The following is a 19039-nucleotide window of genomic DNA, read 5'->3' on the forward strand; positions in this document are numbered from 1 at the left end:
GGGCGGGCAAAGGGTATTGCAGTGGGCATTCCGCTGCAACACCCATTGCTTTTTGACTTTGCCCCAGATTTACAAGGCTGAGGCAGCGCCAAAAACGAAGGCCAGTGATACCGGATCTTAGAATGGCGATACGAGGAGAAATTAATAATTTCTCCTCGTTTTTTGCTCTTTCTACGAGTGCTGCTTTGCATCACACATAGAAAGAGCAAATCGCCACTATTGATTGTTTATTTGCTGGGAGGTGTCACTTCCTCCACATAAACAATCACCCTCGCAGTGCAGGCACCCTTGTGACATGGTGCAAGGGTGCCTACGCTTGCGCTGGGGCTTTTTTAGCACCAGCACTAGGGGGAACGCAGGGGTGCGCCATATTCTTGTATATACAGCGCATCCCAGCGTTTTTACAATGTCCGAGTTCAGCGTTGCCAAATTTGGCGTAACACCACACTCGCTCATTTTCTTTTGTAAAAGTGTCCCATTATTTGTTGGTGCAAAGCCCAGTCTACCGTTGTTAGAAGATAAGGCGTTGCACAGCAAACCATGGGTGGTTGATTGAGAACGCCAATGAATGCCTGCTTTGCGTTGCTTTGAGGTAACTTTCAAGCGCGCACTTTTGTAACGCAAGCCCGCCAGAAAATGTTAGTAAATCTGTCCCACGATTCCAAGAGGTCATACTATAAATGGGAAACAACCTTTACAATGCAACTTTTACATCGCACTTCCATTACAACGCAGTTTTTACATCGCAACATCCTTTACATCACATGCCATTACAAGGCAGGCATTACATCGCATGCCACTACAACGCATACCATTACAACGCATGTCACTACAACGCAGGCATTACATCGCAAGATATTACAATGCATACCATTACAACGCATAGTACCCTTACACTATCCAACACTTACCCTCCTGTTGCACCCCCTGGAGTTAGAATAGTGATTTTTACCCCTACACTATCCAGCACTTACCCTCCTGTTGCATTCACTGGAGTTAGAATAGTGATTTTTACCCCTACACTATCCAGCACTTACCCTACTGTTGCACTCACTGGAGTTAGAATAATTGTTATTACCCTTACACTATCCAACACTTACCTTAAATGCGATTTAATGGTATGCGTTGTAATGGTATGTGTTGTAATGGTATGTGTTGTAAATGTATAATGCGATGTAATGGAATGCGTTGTAAAAGTAGTTTCTAAAAATGCGTTGTAGTGACATGTGATGTAAAATCCTGTGATGTAAAGGATGTTGCGATGTAAAAATGCGCTGTAAAGGCATGCGTTGTAAAAGTATGCATTGTAACGTCATACAACCACTATAAATGGGGGTGAGTTTGTTGTTTTTTCGGGGCTCATGCATAGAGCTATTTTTTATTTCCTCCAGGCCCAGTGAATGTCTGTTGAGAATTTGGATGTTGCTAAACTTCTGTATAGGAACCTTTAGAAACCAAAAGACTTCACGGATTATTATCTTCCAGACACCAGCATGCAGATACCATGCTCAAGTCGGTGATTCGGTCGCCAGATCCCAAATCTGACCAAGTTCTGGCCTCTCAACCAAAACTTCTGGGAGCATAGAATTTATGTTAATCAAATGTTTTACGAACTGGTGTCCAATGGGAAACATCTGGAGGGCCTGAACCAAAAGGCTACCAAAAATAAGCAGGGGGCTAATAAGGTTGTTACCTACAAACTTAGGGCCTCATTAGGATGGAGGATTTTCCGCATCCTACGGGCCGGCGGAAGCCACTGCCGGCCCGGAGGATGCGGAAAATCCTCAGCGGACCCACCAAAGACCCACCGCCACATTAGGATGGCTGGTGGGTCCTGGTTTCTGTCCGCAGCTTTTCCGCCGTGGTTGGCCTACAACCACGGCGGAAAAGCTCTAATATGGTGACGGTGTCTCTCAGACACCGTCAGCCAGATTAGGATGGGCTCTGAAACATGCTTTTCCGCGGCGGCTTTCCACCGTGGAAAAGCGGTAGACGGTCAAAATATCGAGTATTAAATATCGACCTACCAAAATAGCGTGTTTGAAATATCGAAGGTGCAGAATATCGATGTCAAGAATATCGTTGGACAGAATATCGACCCTAAGGTAAGTAATATCGAAATTCTTTATATCGATGTAAGTAATATCGAAGTTAGTAATATCGATAGCATATATATCGATGTCACTAATTTTGATGACACTAATATCGATATTTGTATTATTTTTTTGTTTTTTATTATGTATGTGTTATATGTTTAACTTAAGTATTTAAAATAATTAATATTATATGTGTATTATTTTTATTTATTATTAAATTTATTCATAAGCAAATTATATGTTTTAGTACCGGAGCGGGTTGTGGGTTTATAGGGGAATAGGGTGGGAAGTAATTTATTTATGTTAAATTGATTATTTATTAGTAGGATTTATTAATAAATTGTAATTAATTGGTAAATATTTTTAATTAATTGGGAATTCATTTTAATTAATTGATTAATTGATAAATATGTTCTGTAGCGGGTTGTGGGTTTATAGGGGAATAGGGTGGGAAGTAATTTAATTATGTTACCTTGAATATTAATTAGTAGGGTTTATTAAAAAATTGTAATTAATTGGTAATTATTTATAATTAATTGGAAATTAATTTTAATCAATTGATTAATTGATAAATATGTTCTGTAGCGGGTTGTGGGTTTATAGGGGAATAGGGAGGGAAGTAATTTAATTATGTTAAAATAATTATTAATTAGTAGTTATTATTAAATAATTTTAAATAATTGGTAAATAAATTTAATTAATTGGTATTTTATTTTATTTAATTGATTAATTGATAAATATGTTCTGTAGCGGGTTGTGGGTTTATAGGGGAATAGGGTGGGAAGTAATTTAATTATGTTTAATTAATTATTAATTAGTAGGAATTATAAATTAATTTTAATTAATTGGTAATTAATTTTAAATAATTGGTAAATAATTTTAATTAATTCATAAATAGATAAATGTGTTCTGTTGCGGGTAGTGGGTTTATAGGGGAATATGGTGGGAAGTAATTTAAATGTAATTAAGTAATAATGTTTTTAAAATAATTGTTTTGTTAATAATATAATTGTTAATTAAATATTAATTGGTAATTAAATATTATAAAATGGTATTTTTTAATATTTATTTTTGGATAAATATATTTAGCTAATCATGTTTTTTATAATTATGTATAGGTATTGTATATGGTTTATATTTATTTAATAGTTTAAATTTTTATTATTAAAAAAAGCTTTTATTTATAAGTATGTTATTTTAACCCCTAGGCTATCCAACACTTTCCCTACTGTTGCACTCTCTGGAGTTGGAATAGTAATTGTTACCCCTACGCTATCCAACGCTTTCCCTACTGTTGCACTGTCTGGAGTGGGAATAGTAATTTTTACCCCTACGCTATCCAACGCTTTTCCTACAGTTGCACTCTCTGGAGTGGGAATAGTAATTGTTACCCCTACGCTATCCAACGCTTTCCCTACTGTTGCACTCTCTGGAGTGGGAATAGTAATTTTTACCCCTACGCTATCCAACGCTTTCCCTACTGTTGCACTCTCTGGACTGGGAATAGTAATTTTTACCCCTACGCTGTCCAACGCTTTCCCTACTATTGCACTCTCTGGAGTGGGAATAGTAATTTTTACACCTACGGTATCCAACGATTTCCCTACTATTACACTCTCTGGAGTGGGAATAGTAATTTTTACTCCTACGCTATCCAACGTTTTCCCTACTGTTGCACTCTCTGGAGTGGGAATAGTAATTTTTACCCCTACGCTATCCGACGCTTTCCCTACAGTTGCACTCTCTGGAGTGGGAATAGTAATTGTTACCCCTACGCTATCCAACGCTTTCCCTACTGTTGCACTCTCTGGAGTGGGAATAGTAATTTTTACCCCTACGCTATCCAACGCTTTCCCTACTGTTGCACTCTCTGGACTGGGAATAGTAATTTTTACCCCTACGCTGTCCAACGCTTTCCCTACTGTTGCACTCTCTGGAGTGGGAATAGTAATTTTTACACCTACGGTATCCAACGATTTCCCTACTATTACACTCTCTGGAGTGGGAATAGTAATTTTTACTCCTACGCTATCCAACGTTTTCCCTACTGTTGCACTCTCTGGAGTGGGAATAGTAATTTTTACCCCTACGCTATCCGACGCTTTCCCTACTGTTGAACTCTCTGGAGTGGGAATAGTAATTTTTATCACTGAATCAAAGGAGAGAGGGAGGACTAGGTAAGCTAGTCTGCATCCCCGCTTTTATATATCAAAAATCAAGAAAGACTAGCTAGGTTTTTTACAGGGAAGACTCAATGGAGTACGTATGTCAACGAAAACCAGTAGGTTTTTTGAAAGCCCTCACCCACCAACCTAGTTGGTGGCATGCTTCATCATCGGGCCCACCACAGTGGCACCTAACGTGCCCCGGGTGTGCTTCGACGCCAGATTACTGCGGAGCTGGTATATTTACTGAGTGTGCAGTGTGGTGAGTGTGAAGGTGAAGATTAAAAAGCCATACAAAAATCCCAGCACCCGAGGGTAAAAAAACTATTTTAATAAACTGGGTCTCTGTTGGCATATTAAAAGGCAGACGGACACGGTGGAGTATGGATTATGACCTCCAGTGTCCTGTGTGGTCTACATGTTTCAGCCTGGCCTTTCTTAATTTAAAACAGGCTTTCCTCAGGACCAAGTGAGTATGTGTGGAGTTGAAAAGGTTAATTTACAGTGAGTGTTTTTTGTTTTTATGTGTAGCACTCCCTAAGGTGCTATATGGGTGAGAAGGGGATTCCCTCTCGCTTTGAGTATTTTGCTGTTCAAAGCCTCCTTGGGTCGCCTGGCAGAGAAAAAGACCGAAACTGTCGATCTGGTTCCTCCTTTTTACCCCTACGCTATCCAACGCTTTCCCTACTGTTGCACTCTCTGCAGTGGGAATAGTAATTTTTACCCCTACGCTATCCAAAGCTTTCCCTACTGTTGCACTCTATGGAGTGGGAATAGTAATTTTTACCCCTACGCTATCCAACGCTTTCCCTACTGTTGCACTCTCTGGAGTGGGAATAGTAATTTTTGCTTGTACGCTATCCAACTCTTTCCCTACTGTTGCACTCTCTGAAATGGGAATAGTAATTTTTACTCCTACGCTATCCAACGCTTTCCCTACTGTTGCACTCTGTGGAGTGGGAATAGTAATTTTTACTCTTACGCTATCCAATGCTTTTCCTACTGTTGCACTCTCTGGAGTGGGAATAGTAATTTTTACTCCTACGCTATCCAACGCTTTCCCTACTGTTGCACTCTGTGGAGTGGGAATAGTAATTTTTACTCTTACGCTATCCAATGCTTTTCCTACTGTTGCACTCTCTGGAGTGGGAATAGTCATTTTTACTCCTACGCTATCCAATGCTTTCCCTACTGTTGCACTCTGTGGAGTGGGAATAGTAATTTTTACTCTAACGCTATCCAACACTTTCCCTACTGTTGCACTCTCTGGAGTGGGAATAGTAATTTATACTTCTACGCTATCCAACGTTTTATATATTTAATTTAAAAAATATTAAAAGTATATTTAATTTTTTATATTTTTTACATTTGATTTATGTTATTGTTTTATGTTTGTAAATGTATTTGTACTTTAGATATATTTTATTAATTTATAAATTAGTAAAATAATTATTACAACTTATTGTTCAGTACATATATGTTATATATTTACTGTATATATTTAATTAATGTATTATTATTATATATGTATTATTTATTAATTTTAAACATTATTAGATACTTTTAACTATGTAGATTTTATTTATTAGTGTGATTTACTTTATTTTACATTTATATTTTAAAAGAAAAAAAAACGATTTTATTTAACATCGATATTTTTAACATCTATATTATTTTTTTGAAATTTTTGTACTTACCATGTTGTAGATAGGATGTCGATATTCTTGCCCTCGATATTTTTGACTCGATATTCCTGTAGGTCGATATTTTGTAGGTCGATATTTTGTCAGTGATCCTGGAAAAGCATGTGTAACTTCACTGTGGGGGCCCGTTGCGGGCCCCCTAGGTGAAGGGGGGTGGGGGGTGCACATGGGGGGTACCTAAGGTACCCCCCTGCATTTGTATGCAGAAAGCGGCAGGCACCCCGCTGTGCCTGCCACTTTCTACATACAAATGCAATGCGTGCATTTTTAACATTGCTGCGGGTGCAGCTTGAAGCCACACCCGCCGCAATGTTAAAAATAGAGGATGTGACCGCCAGGGTGGCGGTCACATCCTAATTGCACAGGAGGGAACTCCGCAGCCCATGCGGAGGTTCCCTCCTACTCTATGGTGGCGGACGGACTCAGGTCCGTCCGCCATCATAATGTGCCCCATAGTTCAGAATCAGATCTTTGACTCAGATGCATAATACTTGGGTTACATTCTTGCAATGCTCTTGTATGACATGCACAGGCGTGAATGGGAAATGGATGGAGGACTGGGAATCATTTGCTTTGTTCAGAAGAAAATCTGTGCTTGAGCAAATTCACAATGGGAGTTTGGCATGAACATATTGTACATTTTTGCACAAATTGAACTGTGCGATATTTGTATGGGAGCTGGGTCAGAGATTTGAAAGTGTAAGATCTGTATGAACCCTTTGCTGGCCAAGTGATGCACACAGATGTGTGGCGATTGATGGCCACTTTTCCGTTTACAAGTACCAACATGGCACCAGTTTTGTGCAATGATTTGGGGTTCAGTTTCCAGAGGGTCCCTCAAACCCCTGGCCAGGTGTGGCTGGCAAAGGTAAGAGTGTTGGGGCAGGGGGAGTCGACAGACGACAGAATAGGTCAAATTAAATTTAAAAAGTAATAAAACCACTTACTTTTCACTTACCTTATCGCTGAGTTGGCGATGTGGCGAGCAGAAGGTAAGTGGTTTTATTTTTTTAATTGAATTTTACCTATCCTGTCGTCTGTCGACTCCCCTCGCGCCCCATTGCCATACCGCTCTTACCTATGTCGCCGCGCCTGCCCCAGGCTCCGGCGCCACTGCATGTACTACACTTCTGACAGCTACACTCCTGACGGCAGGATCTTGAACACAAAGGCATGAACTTTTGTGTTCATGAATTAATGTCTTTCTCTAGCTTTACATTTTCCAGCATGGGCCTTGTAAGTTGCATGCAGACAATGATGAGTCCAGAATCCATATGGGCATTGACCTACTTATGTGAGCAGGCCCTTGGTCATCCACCCACATGACACAATGGAGTGAGGAACATTAAATCAGTGACACAAGCCTACTACCTGAGAATTCATGAAGTTCAAGCTTCCAAAACATTTGCACAGCCAAGAAGATTCCTGTTGCTTTTTATTGATGCCTAACTGTCTATCTTGTGCAATGAACCTTGCTTTTGTGTTGTAGGAGAGGTGTTTTTGGAATCCACCCCAACAAAATTCAGCCTGGAGCAGGCCAGGAACCACTGTAGAGAGCTAGGAGCCGAAATAGCGACGACCGGCCAGCTCTATGCAGCCTGGAATGACGGTCTTGACCAATGCAACCCCGGCTGGTTGGCCGATGGCAGCGTGCGGTACCCCATCATCACACCGCGGGAGCGCTGCGGCGGAAGCTCGCCAGGAGTGAAAACCATCTTCCTGTTCCGAAACCAGACAGGGTTCCCTGACTCCAGCGCAGCCTATGACGTGTATTGCTACCGAGGTAAGGACCTCAAACCAGGAACAGCAGTTTGACGTTATCCTGCTCTTCATTGTTTAATGAAACTAAAAAATACAGCTGATGAAGAAATTGCATATTTCTTAGGTTTAACCCCTTGCCCGCGGCCGGAATTCCGCTCCTGTGTGGCACATTCCAATCGCGAGCGTGGTCATGACGGCCCCCAGCAGTCATCAGCACACGAGCACTGTGTGCCATGACGGCTGGGGCCGTCATCAGCATGGAAGGGGTTAAAAGAAAATAACAGATACATTGTTTTTTATTCTTACATTTTGCTATTTAGCATTATTTTTTTATGTTTTACAATGCTTTGAGTTGTTTTTCTTATTTCTTTCTCATTGAGCCCCACCTCTTTTTGCATCCAGCAAACCACAGCCATCTTTGACGCGAAGCCGTTTACTGAGATCAGTAAATAAGAAATGTCAGACATGCGCACAGTACAACAATTTTGAGATTTGGCAAGCGTGCTGCTAAGTTACAGGCCACATAGCTGAGTACAGTTAGAGTTTGGCAGACTGGGCGCTCCACCAAAAATCATCTGGACGTTGTGCCGCCAGATTCGCTGTCCAAAACATGTAAAAGTACGTTCAGGCCAAAATGTAAATTTTCCGCTTTACTGTTGCTTTTTTTATGTGTCTGGCAAACAATGGGTCTGATTTAGAGTTCAGCGGATGGGTTACTGTGTTACAAATGTGATGGATATCTCGTTCATCATATTACACGTGCTTTATGTCCAATGGCTGTTGTAATTTAGCGGACGGGGTATCCCTGATGTTTGTGATGGAGTAACGCATCCGCCGAACACTCAATCAGGGCCTTTGTTCTATGTGAGGTGCCTAAGGCCAGACCCGCTGTGTAGGCAGGGCACGGGAAAGGCACGCTTACCATAATATATACATTGGGTGTTATGAGGATCACAAACGCAACCTGGCAGGGCACATCCTGCTTTTATGCTCAAGAATTATTGTCGTGATTATAAGCTTCATGTATTCAGACATGAAGCACTCTGGTGGGGCAACCAGCTGCGAGACATGGTTTACAAATACATAAAAAAAATAGATCTATAAAGAAATCTAAAAATACATATAGAGGAAGCAGCATCGCAAGAACATTCTTCTGGAAAATGCCTTCATATTTTGTGGGCTTTAATACACACCAAAAACTCGTTCCTCCCTTCTTACAAGTTTAGTTTAGGATCACTTCTCAACATCTATCCTCATTATACATTGAGGGGCAGAGTTTGGTGGTGATGGAAGGACCACCATAAATTGATGGTGTTCTTGCCTCACCAAAATCACCATTCCACACCCCATTTAGGGGTGGGAGAATCAATGGGTTTCTGTTGGTAGAAACTTAGCCAGCTCTGCTAGTAGAGACCCTTGGTACCGTGGTTCCTCCGCCACCATGGAACAACGTCGCTGCCTTTACCACCTGGGTAAGTCATGCTAGACAAGGCAGATCTGATGGAAAATGTTCAACTGTCCCTGTTGCACAGAGACATTTGTTTTTTTGCGTTGCTTGTTTTGTGATTTTGTTAGTACAAAGATAGAGAAAATGCTGAGCGGGCCAGTTCAACATGGTGACTGGCTAGACATCAACAGTAGTGAGAGTGCACCTGCCCACCCATGGATGTTCTTTTATTATTGAGATCCCCACCAGGCAGGTGGAGGTCTCCAGTTATGATGGGTGGTCCTACATTCAGGGGACCAGGGTTTTCACCAACCTGTAACCAAATTTTAAATTTCGCCAAGTTATTGGTGGGAGTTTGGATCAGGTACTGCAAAGCAACCCTGTAATGATTTAACCCCTTTGCTGCGGGGTGTTTTCCCCCCGCTGTGCTGGGGGGAGGGGGGCTGCGCGCAGCGCCGCTGTGCTCAAGACAAGCTCAGCTCGTCATGAGGCACAGTGCAGCTGCACTGATGACGAGCTGAGCTCGTCACAGCCACACCCGTTTTCGAACGTTCAGCACAGCTGGGAAATTATCCCGGATGCGAATGTTCCAACGGCCGTGACAAGCTCAGCTCGTCATGAGTGCAGCTGCACTCTGCCTCATGACGAGCTAAGCTCGTCATGAGCATAGAAGAGGTTAAGTCACCAAAACACCACTACATGATTTCCAAATGTTAAGTGAGGCTCTCCTTGCACATTTTCAAACATGTGAAGTGACCAGGCACAGAAGCCAGAACATCACATTCAAATAAGGGGAATCATGTGCTTTTCTTCTGTTGCCTCTGATGGCAGGACTATAACAACCAAGATGAACATTGTGCAAGCACTCCTGAATGTTAGTGAGTGAACGGTTTAGTCTTCACTACAAATATAATTCTGGAATTAGGCCCCTAAGAAGGCAACTCTATTACTACGGGGTTTATGTCATTTTTCTGTAACATGTTCATTCACACTTTCCGAATGTCATACAGTGGTTTATTATGTATTGTCATCACATGGAATTCCATGGGGTCTTTGTTGAACATGGGTTGTTAAGAGTTAAAAGAGGAATAGTACAATAAACAAAAGAAAGGATACGTCTACAGATTATATGTGATGTTTGGTGTTTGATTAGAACTTGGCAACTTCAAATGCTTTGGATCCCACATGTACATCTTATGAGGTAAGAGAATCGCCAGTGGATTTTTAAAAGTGTTTGGGGTATCTGTATATTTAATGTTGTACTTCATTTTCAGGATCACCCAACCCGTACACCGAGCCTCCTGAAGATTACCTAGTTACGCAATCTGAAGTAGTGATCAAGGACATTATCACAGTGACAGAAAAACTGCAAGAGCTGAGGCTGCCTGATGTTGAAGCTGAGAATGAGGCAAGAGGCTCAGTGGACTCTGTGCCAATTCGCGAGGATGTCAATGGCACAGAGCTGGAGGACCCTCATCGTGCGATAGAAGTAAGCACTGATATCTCTGACCATGAGTTCCACAATGATACATCAGACAAGATTCCCAGTCCTGCAGACTCCAGTGATTCTGGGTTACACCCTGATGAAAACAATCCTGATGCGTTTGTTCATGAAGAGGAAGAATTAAAGTCAGAAAATATTGCAGAGTTGGGCCGAGGAAAGCCAAAGGATGGTAGGTTAAGAAGTTTTGATTCTAACAGAAAAGTCACTTGATTACTTTTTATGTTAGTAAATGCTATTAATTTTTTGAAATATTTGTAATTTATTAACATTGATTTTCCATTTTATTGGAAGGTGGTTTATTAGTAGGTTCAGGTAGGTACCTACAGCTATTTATAACACAACAATCACAAATAAGGTCTAGTTAATTTGAAATAACTTCTGCATTTAAAGACCACATTAATGTAAGCTTAGTAGACTAAGCTTCTTTTTAATTTGGTTTTGTTCTTTGATTTATTGGATCCAAAACCCTTTATCCATCCACACAGTCCTATTTCTTTTTCTGTAAAATAGCACTTAAAATAAAATTGAACATTGAAAAGTAGACAAAAAAATCCAGGAGCTATCCACAAAATTCAAACTGCATCCAAAAAGTCATGGCATCACAAGCACACAAGCAAATAATTTGTCAGTATTATACTGGATAAACGTTATAAAAACCAAACATTTCCCTAGAAACAAACAGTAACAACATACTGTTAAATACACTAATAAGATACACGATAATTCTGTGTAAAAATGCAAATACATGTGGAAACTGCTTCTAGAAACAGCAATGGGTCTGCTTAAAAAAGAATGAAGACTACTCTAAATTTTGATCCCAACACGAATGCATTGTGCACATCCTGAATGTTGAAAAATCCTAAAAGTGCAATTCAGCACAATTAAAAATTATAAACACTGTTTTTCAATCCGATGTATAATTTTTAAAGAGTATGTTTTGAAATCAATAGTCTTGAGCCTAATTTTAGTGTTTAATTGGGCACCTTCACTAAAAATATAGACATTTCTGACAAATCATTGAAATATAAAGTACATATTTTTATCGAATTAAATTAGAAAAAAATATTTTAAAAACATACGTTTTTAAACCTTAAAATAGACATCACCATGTTTATCATTTTCATATTTCCTTTTTCAAAATATTTACATTTCAATTACCGTCAAAATATATTTTCCTATTTTTGGATTCAAAATGATGTCAAATACTGTACTGGAATGCTCAATTGTTAATCGCTTAATGGTTAGAGGAAGGATTATAAGGTGATTTCGTAACAATTATGAGGATATTCTTTAACAGGTTTCAATCTCTTTCAACTACTAATTCAATTTCCCGTGTAGTTATAAGGTTTTGGAAACAACTATAATTTAACAAACTACTACTTGTTATTGTCAATTCATGAAGTTCATTTCAACCGATATGACTTTACCCAGTATTACCTTTAATGAAAACATTAATTGGCATCATTTGTCAGGTTTAAAAAAGAGAATGCTGGTAACATGATATTAACTCATATGCCCCCCTAGAAACTCATGTACGATGGCCCATAGATCTTCCATTGTCCTTCTGACTAGATTGACTAGCAATGTAGTGTGCAGTTTGAAAAGACAAATGGATGCTGTTTTCCTTCGGTTGCACACAGCAGTGGCTTCCCTAATAGGTCTTTATTGTTTCAGCCATCATAATATTAAAACTGGCTATCAGAGTGACTAAATCATCAATTTTCAAGCCATATGACCTGGTTTCTAACCATGTTCCTCCCTTCATGACAACATGAATGTGATTCTCCTCAGCATCATATTTGTTATCTGCCAAAATTATGAGTGCTTACAAAAAGGTTGGAACCGTATATTAAGATTAGATTGGGACAGGACATTAATGGTACTGTGTACCATTTTCAAGATTGTATGAGGAACATTGCAGAGGTTCTGCTGTTTTCCAAAACTCAACATCTCTGGTCTCCTGATTGGTGGTCTTCTGAATTGGGGTCTCCTCCTTGCCCTAGTCAATTGGCAAAAAAAATGAGGTATCAAAATTGACCATGAACGGTTTATGAAAAGCCATGTAGCCACCACAAGAGGGACGTTTTGCCACAATACGGCTCTTGAGAAAAGTTTCTCCCCCGTGGCTACCTGCCTTGGCTAAAAAAACGCTGGTCCATGCGTTGATAATTAACCATTTAGACTACAGCAATGCTTTGCTTATGGCAGCTAATGACACCCTCTTGACTAAACTAAAGGTGGTGGAAAATGTGGCTGCTCAGTTTGTTTGTAACCTGACAGTAGGCTCCCATCCTCAGGGCCCTTCACTGGCTTCCGGCCAACAAGCGCATTATCTTCAAGATATGTTGTCTTGCTCACAGAGCTCTATTGGGCAGGTCCCCTCTGGACCTTAAGGACAAATTATGCTATCACTGTCCTTCTTACACTTTGAGATCCAGTGATAAGGCACTTCTAGCCATTCCCCGGATCTGTGCCTCAAGATGTGGGGGCAGAGCTTTCGCCTATACTGATCCAAGGGTGTGGAATCAGCTTCCAGGCTACCATCGTAGCTGTTTGGACTTTGTTAAAATTAAAAGATTGTTAAAAGCCTGACTGTTTTAATGAGAAGATGTGTCTTATGAGGAGGTTGAGCGCCACGATACTCCTTCGGACGTGATTCGTTGAGCTTTATTAAATGGATATTTACCCCCATAACTTTCCATCTCAGGTGGATGTACACAAAATGGATGTACATGCCAAAAGTTAGCCAGTTGAACAAATTGTATGCTACTTTGAAACTGATTCTTCAAACACCACTAAAGTTATAAGCATACCAAAAGAATGTTTTCAATTGAGAACTGAGCCTTGCCTTAATGATATAATGATATAGTTGCTCTCACCACCAGGGAAGGAAACAATAGTGCATGAATGTTCCCAAACTTACTTAAGGGACAGGCTTTTTCTGTTGTAATTCCCTAACTATTTCATGGCTAAATATTTGCACAAAATGTGTTTCCACAGATTAAGTCACCACACCAACTTCTACTAAAGGTTCTTGAGCTAGAGTTTTTTTTAGACTGGTCAAGTTGTATAGATGTTTAGTTGTAGTTTAAATGTGCTTTCCTGGACTACACACAAAAAGCTCACCCATATTCAGGTAATCCAGAACCCACTCAATAGTGAAAAGATGTGTCATGGGGGGTTTACCTAGAGGTGCTTGTATTTTTTGGTGAGAAATGGAAAACTAACAGAAAGTGCTCTGGAGGTTCTGCCAATTGTAACGTGTTTGTAGAGTGTATGCAATAGGTATCCATGTATTATCGTATGCCATGCTGCTAGGGATGGATTTTGGTGACAAACTTAGGGGCTCATTATGATGCCTCCGCCAACCTGGCGGAGGCAATCCGCCCGACATTCACACTTGTTTTCCCCCCCGCCATATTAGTATGGCGGGGGGGACCTCGGTGGATGGCAAGACCGTCTGCCGCTTTCCCGCCCTGGTTGCCTTACGGCTGGAGCGGAAAAGGAATAATATGGTGGCGGTGTCTATTAGACACCGCCAGCAATATTACGATGGGCCTGGGCAGGTGCCTTTCCGTGGCGGAGATGCCGCCAAGGAAAGGCATGCGGTCTTCACTTTGGGGGCCCCCTGAGGGCCACTAAAGTGAAGAAGGGGTGGGGGGTGCACATGGGGGGGGGTACCTGTGGTACCCCCTGCATTTGCATATACAATGCGGTAGGCACCGCACGTGCCTGCCGCATTGTGTATGCAAATGAATACATGCATTTATGGCATTGTGGCAGGTGGTGCAGAGAGCACTGCCCGCCACAATGTTATGAATGCAGGATGTGGCCGTCACTGTGGCAGCCGCATCCTAATTCCACCCACGGGACCCCCGCCCTTATGGCGGGTGGTCCCTAGTCCCGATAGGATGGCCGGTGGACTAAGTCCTCCCGTCATACTAATGACCCCCTTAATCTCCAGACTGAAAGTTTTTAAAGGACTGAAAAACATCATTATATCCCAAAGATAGGGTCAAAGACACATGATATTAGCTTACAAGTTATGGGCATACCTATACGTACCGTACATACACATTCCTCAGCTTTTACTATTTTTCTTAACATAAGTGTTATTGTTTTTTTTTCATTTGCAGATCAATAGACAAACAATATGTGCAATTACTAATACCCTCATAACTTATCACTCATCTCATTTTCATCGAACTGTCATATTTTGGCATAATACCTAAATATACATTTTCACATTGACCTACAAAAATGTTGACTGCAGAATATTAGCTAGCACTAGATCCTCAAAGTAGCTACATGTGGGTAAGCGTAGATTTACTAGTATTATCTGCGCATCTACTCGCCTTGATTTTCAAAATATGTGGATGTGGAGTTAGAAGAAGTGCATCTCTATGTACCAATATACTCTTAATTTGATCATATACTTATCAATATTGTGGCAGTCAATAATATTTTAGGTTCATATGTGTAATTTTGATATTCTGACTTACAGCTCCCATTTCATAGCCAAAGATGTGTTGCTTCCTCATCTTCTATGCCTTTAGGCACTGGTGGACTGTTGATTAAATAGTTAACATCCTCAATCTCCCAAGAGACCTAGAGAGATTGTTGTGGTAAAATCAGTCCTTTTACCTAATTGAAAAAGTCACAGATATTTACTTCCAGAAAAATGTTATCACAGGAGCAGCTATAATGGCAAAGCTAGTATGGTCAACTATCCATAAAAATCCGGCCGGCTTCCCTATAAGAATCCAATGGGATCCGATTTATGGTATTTTAAGTGAAATCCAACTTGGTGAACAACATAATAGGTCTACTAATGGTGAGATATTGTCACATGAAAGAAAGTGGCTGATATTTTGCATAGATAAGAACAGGAGAAGAACACTAGAAACAGTACAGCAGTAGAAAACCATGGCTATCTAGTTGTCTTCAGTGCCCAACTGATGTTCTCCCAATTATATTTTGGCAAAGATAATTTCAAGCTAAAGGTTTGGTTGCTTTAATGTGATGTGTGATGTGATGTGAAGAAACATTTCTATAGCGCATCTATCACTCCAAGGAGCATCTTGGCGCTCAAAAACCAGAGACAGATGTAATCTGGTCATACTGCTCTTATCCGTGGGGTCCAACACTCAAACTAACGCTTTGCACGCTGTGTCCGCAAGACTTTATATCCAGGTCTTAAGTAATTTTCTGAACCGTGTTTCAGAAGGAATTTGATGTAAATGTGGGGGGGAGTTTGTTCCAGGCCCTGGACCCGATCACTGCCAGGGATTTCCCTCCCTTGGTAGCAAGCCTAAACTTGGGGATAATTAGCAGATTCGCGTTTGAGGATGTAAGGTTACGCGTTGGACAGTAACGCCTAAAAGCTTAGAGGACTTCCTAGGCCATCTAAGCACTAGGCGAGCAGCTGCATGCTGGACCATATGCAGCCTATGTAGGACCGCTTTATTCGATCCCGCATAAAGGCTGTTGCAATAGTCTAGTCTCGATGTTATCAATGCAACCACCATCGTTCGTCTGGCTGCTAATGGGAGAAGAACAAAGAATTTTCTCAATCCCTTTATGATGTTAAAGCAGGTGCCTGCCACAGCCAACGCCTGTTGCTTAAAAGACTTAGGGGCCGATTATGATGGCGGACGGACCTGAGTCCATCCGCCACCATAGAGTAGGAGGGAACCTCCGCATGGCCTGCGGAGTTCCCTCCTGTGCAATTAGGATGTGATCGCCACCCTGGCGGTCACATCCTCTATTTTTACCATTGCAGCGGGTGCGGCTTCAAGCTGCATCCGCCGCAATGGTAAAAATGCATACATTGCATTTGTATGCAGAAAGCGGCATGCACCGTGCGGTGCCTGCCGATTTCTGCATACAAATGCAGGAGGGTACCATAGGTACCCCCCACCCCCCATTCACCAGGGGGCCCGCAACGGGCCCCCGCAGTGAAGTTACACATGCTTTTCCATGGCGGAAAAGCCGCCGCGGAAAAGCATGTTTCACAGCCTATCCTAATCTGGCTGACGGTGTCTGAGAGACACCGTCACCATATTAGAGCTTTTACGCCGCGGTTGTAAGCCAACCGCGGCGGAAAAGCTGCGGACGGAAACCAGGACCCACCAGCCATCATAATGTGGCGGTGAGTCTTTGGTGGGTCCGCAGAGGATTTTCCGCATCCTCCAGGCCGGCGGTGGCTTCCGCCGGCCCGGAGGATGCGGAAAATCCTCCATCGTAATAGGCCCCAAAGTGTCATCAAACTTAATTCCCAAATTGCGGTATGGTATATTGTAGTGCAAATCCTATAAAGAAATTTGTCTTTCCTTCCAGCACTAAGAACTCTCCATTTATATTTAATGTATTGCAATTTCTGGTTTATCAAACTAATATATTGAGTGGTTACTCAAAGAGGTAGATTGTCACTGATTAATTAAAAATTTGGTCTTGAATATTTCACTCTTGAATTACTACTTGAAACATACAAAGAGTGGATGCACAGTTTCTGATTAGCAGGTCACTCACTGGCATGTAACCGTAATCTGCGAAAAGCAATAGAGAAATATCAGCCGTTAAGGTTTAGAATTCAGCTAGGGCTAATGTGGTTCTTAGCCTCTCAGTTTCTCTAAAGTCAATTTTAGATATGTTTAGCTTAGTTTCTAATTATTTGTTGTGTGTTATCATATATTTTCAGTGAGTGAGTTTGATTCAGCTACGGAGCACACAACTACATCTGATGAGGAGAAAGACAAGGTCCATGTAGAAAGTGGGGGCTCAGGAAATTATACCAATGAAAGTCAGGATGAAAATGAACAGATGCAACATAAATTTTACGCAACAGAAATTCCAGAATTATCTAAATCACACTTGCCTCAAATCTATGCCTCCGACAGTCCCACTGAGGCTTCAGAATCAATTGCCTCTGGTTACATTGAAGAAGAGAGCCGAGTTAATGAAAGCTACAAACAAAGTATGGCAACTTCTATAGTACCCCATGTTAGTGATATCGACCTTGGAGTCGAAACAACAACAGAATTTGTTTCATCTGTTGTTTTTTACGCACACTCCGCTGAAGCAAAAGAGGAATCGGATAAGTCTTTGCAATCAAGAAACAGGGTTTCTGAAGCATCAGAGGAAACTACACAAAAACCTGTATTTCCAACCAATCAACCTGTTGAAAGGGATTCAAAATTATCTCTGGTAACCAGTGCTTCATACACAGCTTCCGAAAGACTTGAAAATAAATATTCATCAAAGAAAACTGAAAACAATCCTAGAAATAATAAGGAGACACCAAAAGTGCCTGCAATCCTTAACAGTGACCCTGTTGCTACCACAAATTCTATATTGAAAGAAACCCACTTTGAAACTTTAGGCCAAATGAAAGAGGGTGAATTCTCAGGAGAATCTACAACGGATAATACTCAAACCAACACAGAAGTGTTTGATCAACTAAATTCTGGAGAGACTTCTGGTTTACCGAGTCAACATTCTATGGAACTTGGAAAGGCACCAGGTTCCTCTAATGATCCAGTAATGTCAGGAGAATCTTCTACTCAGGGGATCATGAAACCTTTTAGTGCTGGTGTTGATGCAACCATGCCTGGCAGTCATCAAAAGGCTGATTCTGGATCGAATAGTAATTCTGCATCCTCACCCAAAGAAGAGAGTGAAGAAGCGCCTGCTCTCCAATCTGGGATCACTAAGACCCCTTTTGTTATTCATGAACAAACAATTACCAATCATGAAGATCACCCAGGGAATGATTCAGAACATTTCGTCCACTCCCTTCTTCGACTCGGCAGGGAACCCCAGGGAGTAACTGCAATGCATCCTGTAGCTCAACCACCTGGGACTGCCGACTCACTTGAGTCTTCAAGTAGTGGACAGCCATCTGCCATACGAGTTGAAGATAATGTAGCCAATAAGGAATTTGTTGAAACAGATATTAGAGAAAAACAAACAAAAGGCTCTGGAAACCCGTCTTTTCGTGCAACTACTGTGCAATTTGAGGAAACTGTTACCACAAAAAACTACCAGGAACCGGCTATTCCTGTAACTAGATCTGCCGCCTCTGACATCCACGCAGTGTCACCATCGCACGAGTCAACAAAGCACTCCTCTGAACATTCAATAGAATCAACAAGTCCATACTTAAGTGGGACCCCACTCACGGATGACCCTTTGTCCACGGAGCGTCATCTGCCCCTTAAGCCAACAGAAAGGGCAAGTCTAGGAGCAGCAGCCACCATTTCAGGTAACTCTTGCTTCCGTAGAGCTATGGCCTTCTTCACCATCATACAAATGATCTTCTTTACCTGAGGACGCCCATCCTGCGATGCTTTCTTGTCTCTCTC

At 41.3% G+C, this 19039-nt stretch overlaps 1 protein-coding gene across 1 annotated transcript in view; it reads left to right on the forward strand.

The window, feature by feature from the left end:
• Window positions 1–19039, forward strand: part of BCAN (brevican) — a 93332-nt gene that overhangs the window by 7427 nt on the left and 66866 nt on the right. Inside the window, exons 5-7 of the mRNA XM_086947320.1 lie at window positions 7454–7747; window positions 10447–10845; window positions 17377–18939. Of these exons, the coding sequence (XP_086803446.1) occupies window positions 7454–7747; window positions 10447–10845; window positions 17377–18939 (2256 nt within the window). The remainder of the gene's footprint in view (window positions 1–7453; window positions 7748–10446; window positions 10846–17376; window positions 18940–19039) is intronic.

The sequence above is a fragment of the Lissotriton vulgaris genome, chromosome 12 (genome assembly GCF_964263255.1).
Source record: "Lissotriton vulgaris chromosome 12, aLisVul1.2, whole genome shotgun sequence".
Classification (NCBI taxonomy): Eukaryota; Metazoa; Chordata; class Amphibia; order Caudata; family Salamandridae; genus Lissotriton; species Lissotriton vulgaris.